Here is a 17,573-nt window from a genome sequence, read left to right on the forward strand (position 1 = left end):
ATAACATCATCGGTAGGGATTCCAATCTAATGGAAACTACAACCTTTCTCTCCCTGGAGAGTTAGCATTCTGAAATAGAAGCCACTGTCCTTGGACAAACTAAGAAATTGTGTGGCTCTCGGGATCCACATAAAAATGGCGTGGCTCCAAAGGGGATCTCAGACATCATGTAACACTCAAATAGACACGAGCCATCTGCACCTCTCTTTATTAAATATTCTTTATTGCCTATAGATAAGGTACATGTTTTTCAAACCTGCTTATTTATGTTCAAATAAAAATAAAATAAACAAGACCTTCCTTATTCTTTTCATATTTTTTTTCATGTTACTTCAGATTTTCACTCCTACCCCACAAGGCAAAGAGATGATTTTAATTCACCTTTTTGTCGTACTTCGAAACATCAATATATCATCACATTTAGAGGCCCTCAGTTGTGGAGCTCTCAAGATGCATCACTTCAGTCTTCACTATCCTCCCCAATATTTAAGAAACATTTAAAACAATATCTAATTTCTTCCTTACTGTAGTCCATTGATTTAGTAATCTTTACTAAATTGTTTTTTGTCTCCGCCGGAGGCGGAGAGTATGTTTTCGCTCCGTCCCGCTGTGTGTCCCCCCCCTAGCCAAGCTAACATTGGTCAAGCTTCACGTGACACGTGACAATATGTTGTCACCAATGCTTTTGATTGGCTAGCGAGAGGTATGACGAAATAAAATCCTATAAATAGGTGTGTCACTTCAAAAATCCATGTTTTTGAAGTGAGGTAAGACAGGATCAATCAGTCTTGATTGGAACAGTACCTTCCAGTACAAATCACCCGTCCGTGCGTGTGTGTGTCCCTCTGACAACACCTAACATTGGTCAGTTTCACGTGACATCACAATATGTAATATGTAAGTGATTTCAATTGATTAAAACGATTAGCACGGGTCTGCTGGCGGAGACTTGTGCTCCGAGGAGCACATTTTCTAGTTTTTTATTTTTCTTCTTTTGAGCAGTTTTTGTGTTTTTATTTCTTTATTTGCACCACTGCTCCCCTTGGAAAAAAATATTTTGTACTGTCCTTATTGAACTTTTAATCCTGTTGTGTAATGACTTCTCCCATGAAGGAAAGGATTCCAAATAAGCCAGCCGGCTTCTTCCTTTCCTTGCACAGCAACTTGTCATTTAATATGTATTGTTTCTATATTTTCTTTATAACAATGTGCTAATAAACTAAACTAAACTAAACAAAACAGCCTGTGACAGGCAATGACGTCAGTTGTCTATGTCATATCTATGACGTATGACTCGAAATTTGGGCAATGTTTTACCTCAATTACAGCTCAACTGACTTCCATTATAAAATAAAAGTTTCGTTAAGTAATTAAGTATAAAACACATGATGTGAAAAGAAAAATGGTGCAAGTATTTCTGTAGTCTACTGGCAGCGTGCACACAAAGGCATTGATCGGTCCAGCGGTTTGTGAGTTTAGCTCTGGATACACACACATTTTTGGGGGTTATTTTCACACCCATTTGTGCGAATGTTTGCCAATTTTCTCACCTAAAAAGGGCAAAATGTTTTTTTAAGACATGTTAGGAACTTTAAATGGCACTTTAAATATGGTGGCCTGGCTAGGACAGTTTGCCCTTGATATTGTATACCTCTTCTTGCTCCTGGAGTTGGTTTGGTGTTGGCTTGAACAGATGCATTGCCAAACTGTGGATAATGTGATAGATAGATTCAATGATGGCTATAGAGAACCAAACTTTTCTTTTTATTGCACTTCCTGTTAACGATGGTACCAGAGGAATGTGAATGAAGTGCAAAGATGTAAGAATGTTGAGTGCAGGTAATGCAGATTTCTATTAGTTCCGTTTCAATGTGCTCTCTAGTCAGGTACGCTACAGGTACAGGATTCATAAGATGACTTATTGCTGGTCTCAAAAATGTTGACCCGACCCTTTCACATACAACATGAACCGACCAACAAGGCAGCTTCAAAACAGCTTTCGCCTCCTGTGTGAAAGCGGCTTATCATGTTTGGCTTTATGCTGTGTCAGAAATAGCTTTTAAAATGCCCTTGATAGCGACTTCCCTTGCCACACGCGCTATCTTTCCTTGCAAATGGAAAACCGACAGGACTATAATAATCCATTGAAATTCAAATGTTATTCTTAGCCCTGGGAGTACTGCTGCCAAATAAAACTCATGAGAGCCTAGACCCCGGGCCCGGGAAAAGAATGAAATTCTATCACCTTTTCATTAGAAATTGCAGGCAAATGAATTTGGCAAGAACAATCTTATGAATCCGTGTTGATCTTGTAGACCGGAATGAGAACATTTGAGTTATTAGAGTCATTCTGAAGCTCATCTAATGAAAGAGGGATCACTGGTTACGTCGATAGATTCAATAATCAGACCAAATCAATTATAAACATATTGAAACTAGTTCAACTACAAAAAAAAACATGATAATAACAGCTATATTTATAACGAACGTTTGAAAAAACAAAAGGTTACAAATTGGTATCACATATCAAGAACCACAAATACTTTACAGTACGACATCATAGGGGGAAAAACAAATGGATCCAAAGGCAGAGCAAGAATACTGTAGTTACTGTAGACTATTAACCTATTAAAATGATTTGAAAACATACGGTACATTTCATATTTTGTTTCAGTCTTAAAGTAATGATGTACTAATGGAGTTCTGTGACTGTGTATCTCTCAGTAATAAAGTTTAGTTTACCACTTTAGCTGCATACAACAGATAGCCCATCTAGAAGATAACAATGCATCACATTGCGATGTATTGTGAACTTGTAGATCGGCTATTTTAGCTATTTCTTTTATATTCTATTTTATTTTTTAAAACTGAAAAGTTTGCCTAAAATGGAACGCCAGGGTTTGGAACTATCAATACATTAGCTGGGGGTCCTGGAGGGGTTCTCAACACCACATTGAGAACCCTGGTGTAAGAGGAAGCCCACGTGCGCATAGGGAGAACATTCAACACAGAAAGGCCCCCCCTGTCGGATTTGAACCCAGGGTGTCAAAACCACTTATCCACTGTGCCATAATAATATAAATACATCATACATAATCCACGGTAAAATATTCCTCTGTGTTAATTTAACTCAGAAGTGTATAAATGGAACCAAATTGGACCCTTTGCACAAAGGATTTTATTGTATAGCTTCCACTGTGTATAATTATTTAAAGTATTGCGTGCGCATATATAGAGGCATTCCTTTGATCAACTACTGTATATATTAGATTATTCCACTTCCACTGACTGTTGGTGAAGCATGATGGGTAGCTGGCTCCTTGCCAGTGGTAGAGAGTAACTAAGTACATTTACCCAAGTACTGTGCTTGAGAACAATTTTGAGGTACTTTCACTTTACTTGAGTATTTCCATTTTTCAATACTGTATATATACTTCAATTCCACTGCATCTCAGAGACAATATTGTACTTTTTTACTCCACTACAATTATTTGACAGCTTTAGTTACTAGTTACTTTGCAGATCTAGATTATTATTAGCCTACCAAACATGCATAAACCACGTAAGCGCTATTTTATACCTTGGCTAATAGAAAATTGCTGATCTACAAGCTCAGCACGCTGTGAGCTTGTAGATCTGCTTTTTCTTTTCTTTTTCGGTCTGACAATTTTTTATTTATACAACATTTTTGTACTTTTACTTTGGTATTGTAAGTATATTTTGATACAGCTTGTTTACTTTTGTTTTACTTTTACTTAAGTAAAAAAAATCAGAGTACTTCTTCTACCACAGCCGTCTCCTTGCCAGGTGTCGGTCAGTCAGACAGCTCTCTGGTCTACCGGTTCAATTCCACAATTCATTATTAAAGTCAGATCAAACAGTGAGCTCACAAAGTCATTCTATATTTGAGGTGTGCACACGGTCCATTCCCCTCTGTGTTCTTCTCACTTAGTCCAACAGCAGTAGAGCTGAGTGTGGAGAGACGGCATACTGTGTGCAGTGTTTCTCAAGCCGTGGGTGAGATGGTGAGATGTTCTGACAGACTCCTGAGGGAGGACTGGTCCAATGCCATTTAGTGGGTGGGCTTGACACAATAAAACAGGTGTTTTTTTTTTTTTTGTTTGGGGGTTTTTTTCAAAGGAAAGTGGGTGTTATTGCTGTTATTTATTTATTTAGACATATTGAGACAGTCGATAGGAAAACTGCAGAGATTAGGAATGGGAGGGAAGATTGTAATGGGACTTGATGCCAGGAGTGGAAGAAATACAATATTTTTTTTGTTTTCTTAACTGATTCTACAAATGTCCTCTAAATCCCAACTGTATTCTGAAAAACTTATGTTTCTATATCAGTGGTGCTCAAACTTTTTCATGTCAAGGACCCCCAAAATTATATGTATTTGGCTGCCGACCCCCATCTCAAAATATTTTGTTCCAGGGACCCCCAGAAGCAAATATTTGAGTTAAAATGTTCTTTAAAAGAATATATATATTCAAAGATTTGCACACACTTTCAAGATTTTTCAAAAATAGCAGATCTACAAGCTCGTAGCGCGGCACTCTGTGCCGCGCTACGAGCTTGTAGATCTGCTATTTTTGAATAGCCAAAGTGTAAAATAATGCTTTTTAGCTCAAATAACAAAATGACACAGATGCGTTTCAGGTCTTGATGGGTTAAGTAAGAGTAGCAATACCGCAATGTAGAAATACTCTGTTACAAGTAAACATACTCAAAATGTCACTTGAGTTGAAGTACAAATGTACAGGCATCAAAATGGTCCCATGTGAGTGGCATCCTTTTCGTGTTATCCTTTTAGCATAGTTTTCCTTTTGACTGTAACTACCTTTTGTTTCTGTTTTCAAACTGCTAATAAAGTATTCCATCAAAAATGTATTCATTATGCAGAATGTGCCATTTCATGGACAGCATCAAACAGACAGCATCAAACAAATGAAGTCATTTAAAAGTCATGGTGGAGTGATCAAACAAAATATGAGGTAAATACAATTCTGGACCAAATATGGCTAGCATGGAAACGTCTGGTCTTTATTACACAGCCTCTAGGGGTTTTCTCTTGCTACTGCAACACCAACACCTAAAATAACATTTCCCTAATAAGGTCCCATTGACTATTTTGTCCCATCCTTTGCTTTTATCTTATTTTAAAGTGGTTGAGTCAACTTTAACGATAACTATAACGATAACGATGTGAGCCATCCCCATTGATGAACGACAACGTTCTGTAAACATATTGAATGTGACACCCAATTTGGATGGATTTGGATTGGCTGTCCGTGTTACAAATGTTCATCAAATCGCTCTGGAAGTGATCCCAACGACATCGTTCGCCAATCACCACTGTCCGTTAACCGTTATAGTTTTGGCGTGGACTCTGCCAACCACTCCAGTTAGAACGATTTTTTAAATGATATATTAATAGCAGGCATATAACGATTTATAGCAAATTGATTAAAATCGATTCAAACCGGTGACAATTTAAATCGATTTATCAAAAAGATTATCGCGATGCAAACAGCAGAGGGCGCGTGTAAAAAGAGAGAAGAAAATACAGGATCTTTGTAAGAGAATTGATAATTTAAAAAAAATCTGTCATTTGCTAAATTGCTACTGCATTGAAAAGAGGATTAGAGAAAACACAGTATTGTATTAAAAAAAAGGAGGAAAAAAAGAGAAGAAAATACTGGATACTGGAAGAGAAATAATAAAAAAAATGATCATTTGTCTGGAAAATGATTTTGTGTTAAAAAAAAATCCCATTATGAAACTAGTATCGTCATTCGAATCGTACGGTGAGTTTAGTGAATCGTTAGATGCCTAATTAACCCATTAAGACCTGGAACTGTGTCATTTTTAGATTTGAGCTAAAAAAGTATTATTTTACACTTTGGGCTATTCAAAAATAGCAGATCTACAAGCTCATAGCGCGGCACCAAGTGCCGCGCTACGAGCTTGTAGATCTGCTATTTTTGAAAAATCGTGAAAATGTGTGCAAATCTTTGAATATATATATTTTTGCGAACAGTTTTTAACTCAAATCTTTGCTTCTGGGGGGTCCCCGGAACAACATATTTTGATGGGGGTCCGCGGCCAAATACATATAATTTTGGGGGTCCTTGACATGAAAAAGATTGAGAACCACTGATATAGAAACATACGTTTTTCAGAATACTGTTGAGATTTAGGAGACATGTAGAATCGGCTTCAGGTCTCAATGGGTTAATAGTTGTTGTTATAGTTGTCATTCTTGGTGTGGACAGCCCTTTAGGGTCAAGCCTGATTCATGCCGTACTTTGTTGCACGTACGACAGAGTATAAATGAACCCATTTAGACCTGAGGCCGACTCTACAAAATCACCTCATACTGTATTATGTCCAAAAACTGTTGCTTTTCAGGATTCAAATTCAAAAACAGCAAAAGTAGCAGATCTACGAGCTTGTGCACGTGCAACTTTTTGAGACTTTTGTGTGACGCTGTAGTATAATCAAGTGGGACGTTAGTTTACGAAAAAACACGACACGTTAGAATATGGAGAATAAGGAGGTTTCTGCCCGACAGCAACGATCAGTGTTGGAAAGTAACTAAAGTAATATGTAACTTAAAGTAATATTATTACTTTTTTCCAGTAACTAGTAAAGTAACTAATTACTTTTGGCAGGGAGTAATAAGTAAAGTAACTATATTACTTTTTAAACAAGTAATGTGTAATAAGTAATATATTACTATGTTTTATTAACTTTTCCAACACAGTGTTGGAAAGTAATGTTTTAGTAACTTTTCCAACACAGTGTTGGAAAGTAACTATAAAGTAATATGTAACTTAAAGTAATATATTACTTTTTCCCAGTAACTAGTAAAGTAACTAATTACTTTTGGCAGGGAGTAATAAGTAAAGTAACTATATTACTTTTTAAACAAGTAATATGTAATAAGTAATATATTACTATGTTTTAGTAACTTTTCCAACACTGGCAACGATATATAGCTATAAAACTAAAATGTCACGAAAACATTGAAAAACGTGAACATTTATGCAAATCTTTGAATATATATATTTTTTAAAATCTGGTGAGTCTGGTGACCACCGGAGAGACGGTTGACAGCCGGAATGTAGACGGCACCCGGGAGCAGTATGGGTTGGCACCCCAGTCTGTGTCTTCCGTGAGGAAGAAGCCCCAACAAACCCACGGTGAGGCCTTAGCGACTTATGACGAGACATCGTCATAACTACCTGGCTGCCAAGAACGACTTATGACGACTTTTTTTTGTTTTATTTTTTTTCACACAGAACCAGAGATAACGCGATCCGAAGATGTGCCGCTCCAATTCACTTCCTGGTTAACTTATTACTTAAAAAATTCGGTATCTCGGCTCCTGTGTACTTTTTTTTTACTATGTATTTTTGGCCGAGCCATGTTATTTTCAAGGTCGCGATGACATTTATTTTTTCTCTGAAAGGCCATCCACAGAGCCTAGTTTTTAATTTAAAAGCGAACATTTGTAAAATATTTATATTCAAAGATTTGCACAAATATTCACGATTTTTCAAAAATAGCAGATCTACAAGCTTGTATATCTGCTATTTTTGAATAGCCAAAGAAATCTAAAATGACAGAGACGCGTTCCCGGATTGAATGGGTTAATGGTTTAAGCGTTAGTCAAAGTAAAATATTGGCCGACTTGCAGCTCACCTCATCGTGTAGAGAAGAGTGCCGTTGTCGACCAGACGCAGCAGCTTGTTGGGCGTGGTCATGTTGTGAGCCACCGATTTCTTCCCGTTGTGAAAGAAGGTGTCGGGGGTCCAGATTTTACTGGCCAGGAGGTTGTTGAGAGGGAGGACTTGCATGGGGCCGTCGAATTTCAGCCGCTCGTCCCTCCAGCTTTGACGGAAGAAGACGTCGATGGTGTATTCCTGTGGGGAGAGAAGGATGAGGAAGAAGTTATTATGGCTGCTTAATATCCAGTGGTGAAAGAAGTACTCATATTTTACTTTAAGTAAAAGTAGTAATACCACAATATAAAAATACTCTGTTACAAGTAAAAGGCCTGTGCTCAAAATGTAATGTTTTAGGGTTAGGGTTAGGGTTAGGTTAGGCTTATGTTATTTAATTCTTATTTTTGCCTGATTTTACCGATTTTTTTATCAAAAAATGAATTATAAAAAAATAAAAAATCATTCCCCCCCCCCCCCCCCCCCCAATATAACCTGAGGGGGCACAATTTGAAACTGAGGGTGCCAGGCCCCCTCAGGCCCCCCCGTGGCGCCGGGCCTGATTTAGAAGGTCGCTGGTTTGACTCTTGGCTCACCCCAGTCTATGTGAGAAGTGTCCATGAGCACGACACTTAACCCTTAGCTGCGCCCCGGGCGCCGTAGTAATAATGCAGGGGAGGAATTGCTGGCATGTGCAAAATATACATGGCAAGAAAAGGGGACACAATTATTACTAGAAACGTGCGCTCCTCAGAGTGCAAATCTCTGCCAGGCTGAGGCTCCTCAACATGCGATTCCATTTTGGGGTTGGATATTGCGTTCTTGATATGCAGCGTTTTTTGTAAGGAATAGGCCCCTCCCACTAATTGTTTAAGCTAATTACAGGCAAACAGTATGGAATGTCAGAACCTTGTTTGACGGTCCTTGTCATATGTCTCACGAGATCGTTTATACTTAATTGGGGGGGGGGGGGGGGGGGGATTATCTTTCTGCAACAAACAGTGACATTTGTGGGAAAATCACTTGACCCCTCCCACACAATTTGGACTCCAATCATAGCCAATTGGAATGGAATATGAAAAATATGATGTATCGTGTGATTTGAGTAGGAGCACAGTGTGTTACGAAGAAAATGCAAAACAGAGGACAATCTAGTTATATAGGCTACAGTTGCATTTTGGTCCATGGATGTTTAAAACATTTATTTTACGACCTACGGTTCAAGGGCTATAGGCCAAAATGCAAAGTTACAGCGCCGTTATGAGGCCGATTAGAAATTTGGGGTGGAATGTTCTTTGGCCTACTGCAGTGGTTTTCAACCCTTTTCACATCAAGGTCAGTTATTTATTCCGCATTTGAGCCATGGACCACCAATGAGATTTAGCCTCTCAGACCCAAGACTTATAGAATATTTTGTTATTGTTGGACACGATTTTGTCCACAATTCCATGCTGCATTGATGTGGTATAGGAGTGATAACAGGCAAACGTTGATCAAAATAACAACTCTTTAATTAAGTAATGCAGATGTTTAACAATAATTTAACTTGAGAGCGTAAAATGAAACCAAATGGACCCGTGAGGGTCCATTTGGTCATTTTACACTCTCAAGAGTTAAAGATCTATAAGGGTCCATTTGGTTACCAACTCTCCATCATTTAGCTGGGGACCACCTGGAACCCCCTCAAGGACCACCGGTGGTCCACGGACCACTGGTTGAGAACCACTGGCCTACTGGGTATGTGCATGTAAAGTGTGACCGATTGGAGAGACAGACACGCGGATAGGGGCAAAAACATAACCTCTGCCTCCCGGGGATCCCCATCTAAACGGCCTATATTAGGAAGCAAATGGATTTGTACACATTCAGGCGAGTTAAATCAACACTGACGATCTTTACAGTGTAGTTTGGCGTCCCTAATGCATATCAAACTGGGGGTCCTTGAAATGAAAAAGCTTGAGAATCATAGCTTTGAAGTATTGTACTGTAGGCTACATGTTCAAGTAACTCCCCTTTCATTTTCATCTTACCGTACATGTATAGCTATTCTTTTATTATTATTATTACACTCTCTCAGAACTATTCCCTGACTTCCATTAGCTTTTCCATCTCTCCGTTAATAATTGAGCGTGTCCCTTTTAAGTCATTCATCTATGTTAATTATATCACCGAGATGGTGGTAATGAAGTAGACGCCACGCATAAACACCAAAGCAATCTCCATAGTCACACAAGAAAGATTGATGTGCATCTCGCATGTACCGTAGCATGTTGAGCAATGAGGATTGGAAGCTAGGCGACGTGCCATATGGTGCATGTACGGTAACACGATTTGGCTGTTATGCTATGCTGTGTTATCTCAACGCCTGATTTGGCTTTGGTGAAAAGGTGTCGAACGCCATTGTCGCTTGAGAAAAAAATTATGTATTAGGTTGGATGGGAGAAAACGTGAAAACGTGAAAACGTGAAAACGTGAAAACGTGAAAACGTGAAAATAAATAAAAAAGGGGAAAAACATTTGATCTAATCTCACGTTGTTACATCTTATCTCATCGGGCAATCTTATCTTATCAGCGTAGCCATTCGTCACCCAAGGCCAAACAGTCTGTTTCAGACAGCAGCTGTGCTCCTCCGGGGATGGGGGTGATTGATTTCTCATCAGCGGGAGGACACAGAGCAGAGCATCCATTCAACGGCGTCTCGTAATGAGGGATCCGTTTTTTGGAGTTCCATTTGTAGGAAAATGAGCGGCTATATGGCCAAGAATACAGCCCTTTTCGAATAACCTCAGGTTTTGGAATGCAGCCATCGTGCTTTAATCCGTTTCGATCCGGGAACGCAATCTCTGTCATTTTTTAGATTGTCTTTGGCTGTTCAAAAATAGCAGATCTACAAGCTCATAGCGCGCGCTATGAGCTTGTAGATCTTCTATTTTTATAAAATCTTGAAAATGCGTGCAAATCTTTTATTCTTTAAAGTGAACATTTGTAAAATATTTTGTTCCAGGGACCTCCAAAAGCAAAGATTTGAGTAAAAAAATTGTTTCCAAAAATACATGTATTCAAAAATGTGGACAAACGATCAAGATCTTTTTAGAAATAGCAGATCTACAAGCTCGTAGCGCTATTTTTGAATAGCCAAAGTATAAAATAATGGTTATGGCTCAAATCTAAAATGACACAGATGCGTACAATGCAACATCGTTACATGGAACATTGCGTATCGATTCAGTCATACATACAGCCTTCTGACCCATGTGCCTCATGCATGCTGACATTTGGCTGCTTGTGAAGCTGGTGATGTACAGTAAAGATCACCACCGGTTTCACAAGCAGTCAATAGAGCACCGAAGTCCTGACGTCACTCGTTCATCCCCAGGTTTGCGGAAGTAATTTCTCTATGGAGAATAACATTGGGTCATCTTAGAATCGTCTCATATAAGCATTGTGGTCCAAAAATAAACACCGCGTGTCGGCGTTATTGTCAGGGAGGAGGTTCTGTATCGTTTATCATAGTCAGTCACTTATATTTGATACAGTCTGTTTCTGGCGAAAATGTAACTAATTCGGCGGAAGTAACATTAGCGTTTTCTCACCGTCAGTTGATGCTTCATATCCATAAGAGTCAACCCGCCGGGGTCATGTGTTTATTTTTGGAACACAGTTCTTATTTGACGCGATATTCAATACGTCTATGGGATTCAGAACGGGGGTGGAAAACTGCGAACCAGGTAGACAAACAAAGGATGTGTAAATGACGTCAGACTTCGGCGGTCTATAGTGACCACAATAGAGGGTCAACCCACAGAATACAACCACGGCATAATAAAAGCTTATTGTACGATTTTAACATTGAAAAAGACATTGAACACTGAATTTCCATTGGGATCAATACCAGGTTGGTCTGGCTGTCTGTCTTGTCATTGGTCTGAGAGAAGTATGTCAGCTAAAAGCTTACACTATAAATGTAAGAAAAAGATGGTGAAAGTAGTGGGCCGTCCATTGCTCCTGGCATTTTTTTCCTTGTATAGAAATAGAGAATAGGAGACCTGAAAGGGGAACCAAATTGGGGAGTTTAAAGGAGAAAAAGACCTTGTGGGATCTAAGCCAGCAGTGGCTCCTGGGGGCCTTAAAGGATTACAATCTCTCATTGCACACAGCCCGGCGGCTCTCGCAGAACAATTTCCCTCTCTGAGCACTGTAATGATCACTGTAATGGTTGATCATTACGCTGAGGCATTCATCAGCGTTGATGAATGCCTTAATTAGAAGTCTTTCTGGCTCTTCCCGTTGCAAAAATATTGTGCTCTCGCTTGAGTTACGTTTCACTTCTCCCTGCAAGAGGAATATGTGATGAGTTGATAGATCTATCTATCTATTGTATCCATCCGTCTCTGTCTTATCTTTTTTTTGTTATCAATTGCTTTTATTCATTATATCACAAAAACAATACAATTATGCCAGCATAACATAGTATACATAAAAGCATAGAGCACCGAAGTCTGACGTCACTGCCACTAGAGGGCGCTGTTCCACGGGTTTGTGGCTTTATTTTTTGTGTTGAAATCCCCATTTGGGAATCTTAGATCACGTCATATAAGAACTGTGTTCCAAACATAAACACACACCACCCTGGCGTTTTTGTCAGGGGGGTGGCTCTGCATCGTTTATGATATTCATTCATATTTGATACAGCCTGTTTCTGGCGAAAATGGAATTAATTCTGCCTTAAAAGTCTTAAGAACTACTACTTCCGGGTCTGAAATCACTGTCCCTACAGCAGCCGCGTTCATGGGAAATGTAGTCTTTGGGTTGTTTGACTTGTTTCTTGTGTTTATATTGTGTTACTCTTTGGGTAAATGTGTACATTTACACCGTCAGTCGATGCTTCATATCCATATGAGTAAAAACGCCAGGGTGGTGGTGTGTTTATTTTTGGAACACAGTTCTTATATGAAGCGATCTAAGATTCCCCAATGAGGATATCAATACAAAAAGTAAAGCCATGAACCTGCGGAAAGCGCCCTCTACTGGCAGTGAGGTCAGGACTTCGGTGCTCTATACTGAATAACTAGACCAGGAGACCTGGTTCTGCCAGACCCAGACTTCACATGACGTGTCAGCCTGTGTCTATGCCCATGTATGGACGAAAGGGGGACAGACTTTTATGGCTGGGGCCTAAGGACAAAGTGACCAAAACCTGTTTTTTGCCCATGTTTGGAGAAAACAGGTACAAAACATGCCCATGTATGGACGAAAGGGGGACAGACTTTTATGGCTGGGGCCTAAGGACAAAGTGACCATGCCCATGTATGGACGAAACAGGTACAAAGCCTCATGTAAGCCAGACCCCCTGGGTCCGGCAAAAACTAAACAAAAACCAGTCTAGCTAGATGCTAGGATGGAGCAGTGGTTAAGTCCCTGCCCACCACCACAGAGGTTGTGGGTTCAAATCATAGACTGCATAAAAAGAATGGACAGCGTTACGCCCCCTTAGACTCTACAGACCGTAAACGAAGCCGATTGTTCAGCAATTTCAAATCCGCCATCTTTCAATATCGCGTCATATCCTGCAGAATGCCACCAGGCCATTATTGGTTTGGGTAGCTTGTCAATCAAAAGCGGGGGGCGGGGGGCGGGGAATGAATGCTATTGGTTGTGAAGCTTGTCAATCAAATCATCCCGCCCCCTCCTAGAGCATAACCTACTTTATCGTCAATTTTAAAATAAATGGGACCATAATTTACCAAAACGTACATCATGATGATTGAAAGGAGACTTTAAACTAGCGACTGGAAGCGTATAGTATTTATGACGATGTTTATTAAGGTAAGAAAATCTAGTCTAAAGTTTGTCAAAAACCCATCCGCTTGCGTTAAGATAAATTCTTCCTGACACCAGCAGGGGTAAAACAGCGAAACTACAGGCCATTCATATGAACTGTCTCTTCCGTAGTGGCGTCAATGTAAAAATCTCAAGCTGGCCCCTTGGTTCAAATCCACCGTGGTGGTGCATCCGGCTTCGGGGGGAAGGGGAGGCCGGGCGGGGAGGAGGGTGATATTGGTCATTGCACGTACTCCTACAGGCTGCGGCGGCACCTGTCAGCAGGGTGTGTTGGGGAGGGAGGAGTAGTCCTCACGGTGGGGGCTCCTCACTGACAGGTGAGTCAGTAGGACACAACATAGAGATGTGTGTGTGGGGAGGAATTCATTGACATAACTATGACTAAATTGGGAAAAAGGAAGCCTCATGAGTTGACAGAGAGAGAAACCGTGTGTTTCCCCCGCAAATAATTCGACCCCCTTGGGTCGCGCTCAAGAAATAACGAGCGCAGCCTCGTGACATGCAAGCCTTTTCAGTGGCGGAGAGCGCTGGATTTAAATATTCAAACAGTGTTCTAGAACGTTACTAAGTGCCATGGCAGCAGATCGCATTTGAGCGAGAGTTACTTAAGGGCTGAGCCATGTAGAATTGATGGACTGCCTTATTAACTTGAACGCTCCTCCTCAGAGCGCAGATCTCCACCAATCTCCTGCCCGGCCGGGTTGTCTACCCAGGGCCCGCAAACTTTGGAAGTCAGTCATATCCACTTGGAATGGGGAAAAAAAAGGATGTTAACTAATCTTCTTAAAGAAGAATCTGAAAATGTCAATGCAGGTTGATAAAACCCAAAGTTTATATTATTAATATGTTAAACATTTAATTATTCTAGATTCTCATTTGTTATCTATAATTCTTATTAAAATAAAAGTGATTCATTGAGAAACAAGTGTTTTTCTTTACAAATCAAGAGTCAATAGCCTATTAATTCAAATGAAATAAAAATCGAATCGAATCGTGAGCTTAAAATCGTGACACCTCTAAAATATATATGTATAGCTAAAATCTAAAATGGCACAGATGCTATACAGAAAATAGCAAGCTCATAGCAAGCTCAATCTACAAGCTCATAGCGCGGCACCGAGTGCCGCGCTATGAGCTTGTAGATCTGCTATTTTTTTTTAATCATGAACATTTGTGAAAATCTTTGAATATATATATAGCAAACATTTGTAAAATATTTTGTTCCAGGGACCCCCCAGAAGCAAAGATTCGAATTTTGCACAAATATACAAGATTTTTCAAAAATAGCAGATCTACGAGCTCTGCTTCTTTTTCAAAAATAGCAGATCTACAAGCTCATAGCGCGGCACTCGGTGCTGCGCTATTTGTAGAAATCTAAAAATGACAAGAGATGCGTTCCTGGGATTGAACGGTATTAATGGGTCAAAAATAACGGAGAGACTGAATACAAGCGTTGACGACAGATACATTGGGAAGCCCGCGCTGCACTGCAGCCACGGGCGCACACACTTTGTAAGACAGACTTAATGATCCGTAACTATGGCAACACAATATAGAAGCATAAGATGCAAATTGTTTTTTCAAAGAGGCCGTGCCCTATGCGACATTTATGAAATAGCTGGCTCGCCTGGATATGAGTCACGCCGTTATAGGCGTGAAGGTGTACAAAAAGACCAGTTGGGTGGAAAGTATAACTAAAGTACATTTAGGCTGTAGCATTTCGAGGTACTTTTACTGTACTTTACTTGAGTGTTTCCATTTTTCTTTTAATACTTTATACTTCTACTTCACCACATCTCCGCGATTTTTGTAACCCATTTTTTTCACCCGGTGCCAATTTCCTAAGTGATCCTGGGCGCTACACCAGCCCTACACCAGCGCTACACCAGTCCCCTTCAGCCTAGGGAGGCCAGGGCCGAGCTCATGCTTCCTTCAGTGCATGAGAGCCAACTGACCTTCTTGTCACCTGACAGGGGGGAGTTTCCCCGGTAGGACGTAGCGCGTGGAAGGAACACGTTATTCCAACCAGTTCCCTTCCCCTCCATCAGGCGCCCCGGCTGTCATGGGGGAGGCGGTATAGCAACCAGGATTACTACATGTTTTTGTGAGGGTATTAACTACCCTAGGAGACACGAGGAGAACATGCAAACTCCACACAGAAAGGCCCTTTCATCAACCCCACCTAGGGTATGGGCGCTGATGACGCGGAGGAGAGGACACGCCCCCAGCGTCCCCGGCGGGAATCGAACCCAGGAGCTTCTAGCTGTGATGCGACAGCGCTACCGACTGCGCCACCGTGCCTAGTATTTTTACTTTGGCACTGTACGTATATTTTGATGCCAATACTTTTGTACTAAGTAGAGTACAAAAGTAAGTACTAACTGTTGAAAAAACAGAGTATATTTACACTGTGGTACTGCTACTTCAACTTAAGCAAAACATCATCTTCCTCCACTGCCTGTTGGGAGGGTGAAAAGTTGCGAGCTGTGTTATGAGAGCGGCACATCATTGTCTTCCACAGGGAATCACGTGTGCCTCGGAGACAGAACGGGGAATCCACAACAATGCTTTTAATTTTAGCTCTATAGTCCAGCCTGCTTTGTTTTGGTCCAGGATTAAAAAAAGAAAAGAAAAGAAAGAAAAATGATTAATTTGGCGTGCATCCAGCCCTCAAGCAAGGACGACATGACTGAGGTTGAATCCTGACTCTAACCCCCACGGTTGAAACAACAGAAAAACCTATTTCTATTATATCTGCTCAGGAGTTCAACGAGTATGCCAGGCTTCCCCCGCTCCAGTGTTCGGCATCACATTATTTCCCTTGAATTAACGTGGTATAGGACATACAGTACATGGAGCAGTTACAGCCTTAACAGCCTTGCATCTGTACGTACACCTTCCTATTTCATTTTTTTTTTTTTTTCTAACAGTTTTTTGAAAAAAATATAAAGAATATTTTTTCACGATTTTTCAAAAATAGCAGATCTACAAGCTCATAGCGCGGCACTCTGTGCCGTGCTATGAGCTTGTATATCTGCTATTTTTGAATAGCCAAAGAAATCTAAAAATGACACATGCGTTCCCGGTCTTAATGGGTTAATTAAACCAGGACTTATAATGTTAAAACAATAATAATAAGATCACACCCAGTGTGAAGTGGGCGGTGTGGTCACAGTGGTCATCACAGTGATGGAAGTTCACTTAAAGAAAAGTAATATTGTGGACCAACCATTGTACACCCCTAACTTAAAAAAAAACATAAATGTGTTTTTTTTAAGTTAATGCAAACCAAAAAAAAGTGTTTTTTTTAAGTGCATAGTCCTATTTATAGGGCTATGCACATGTGTCATGTGTTCACTAGCCAATCACAGTCCTGAATAGTTGTGGCCAATCACAGCGCAGGGTTGGGGGGGTACAATAGGTGGGGGGGGTACAATGGTGGCCAATCACAGTGCAGCGAATGTCGATGTCCAAACCTCACATATAGGGGCGGTTGCACCGCCCCAAAAAAATAACAACAATTAAGAAAACCATGGATGCAAAATGGAAGGATCAACGTAGGGAAAGCTAAATCCAAGACAGGTTGACAAGACATATTATTTCTACATTCTTGAGCCAGTAGCTCTCGTAGATAGAAAAAGGAAAAAAGGGTAACACGATTCAATGTCGTCGTGAAAATGTGAACAGACATTCAGTGAGATCAAGTTCACCTCTTAGACCAGAACCGACAGGTTTAGTCAAAGCACGGTTCTGCATGCTACCTGTACGTAACGCAGCAAAATAGCCCCCGTATTTCATCAGATCAACCTTGTCAGATCGAGGCCATCCAAGACACAAACCGTGTCACGCAGACCAGGCTAACGCTAACGCTCTCTTCACAGAGGACAGGAGAGGAAGAGAAGGAGTGACAGAGAGAGAAAGAGAGGACAGGTAAGAGAGAGCGAGAGAGAGTGTAACACAAAAGGAGGTGTGCGCGCGTTCTTCTCCTTCCCCTTCAAGGC

General features: G+C 40.5%; 1 protein-coding gene and 1 long non-coding RNA gene across 2 annotated transcripts in view; both read right to left on the minus strand.

The window, feature by feature from the left end:
- Positions 1–17,573, minus strand: part of LOC308090621 — a 306,248-nt gene that overhangs the window by 176,548 nt on the left and 112,127 nt on the right. The gene's annotated exons all lie outside the window — the stretch shown is intronic.
- Positions 1–17,573, minus strand: part of gabra3 (gamma-aminobutyric acid type A receptor subunit alpha3) — a gene marked incomplete at its 3' end in the record, with an annotated part of 197,650 nt that overhangs the window by 50,049 nt on the left and 130,028 nt on the right. Inside the window, exon 6 of the mRNA XM_080435861.1 lies at positions 7,711–7,931. Within this exon, the coding sequence (XP_080291987.1) occupies positions 7,711–7,931 (221 nt within the window). The remainder of the gene's footprint in view (positions 1–7,710; positions 7,932–17,573) is intronic.

This window comes from Gymnoscopelus braueri (assembly GCF_963280865.1).
Source record: "Gymnoscopelus braueri genome assembly, chromosome: 8".
Lineage (NCBI taxonomy): Eukaryota > Metazoa > Chordata > Actinopteri > Myctophiformes > Myctophidae > Gymnoscopelus > Gymnoscopelus braueri.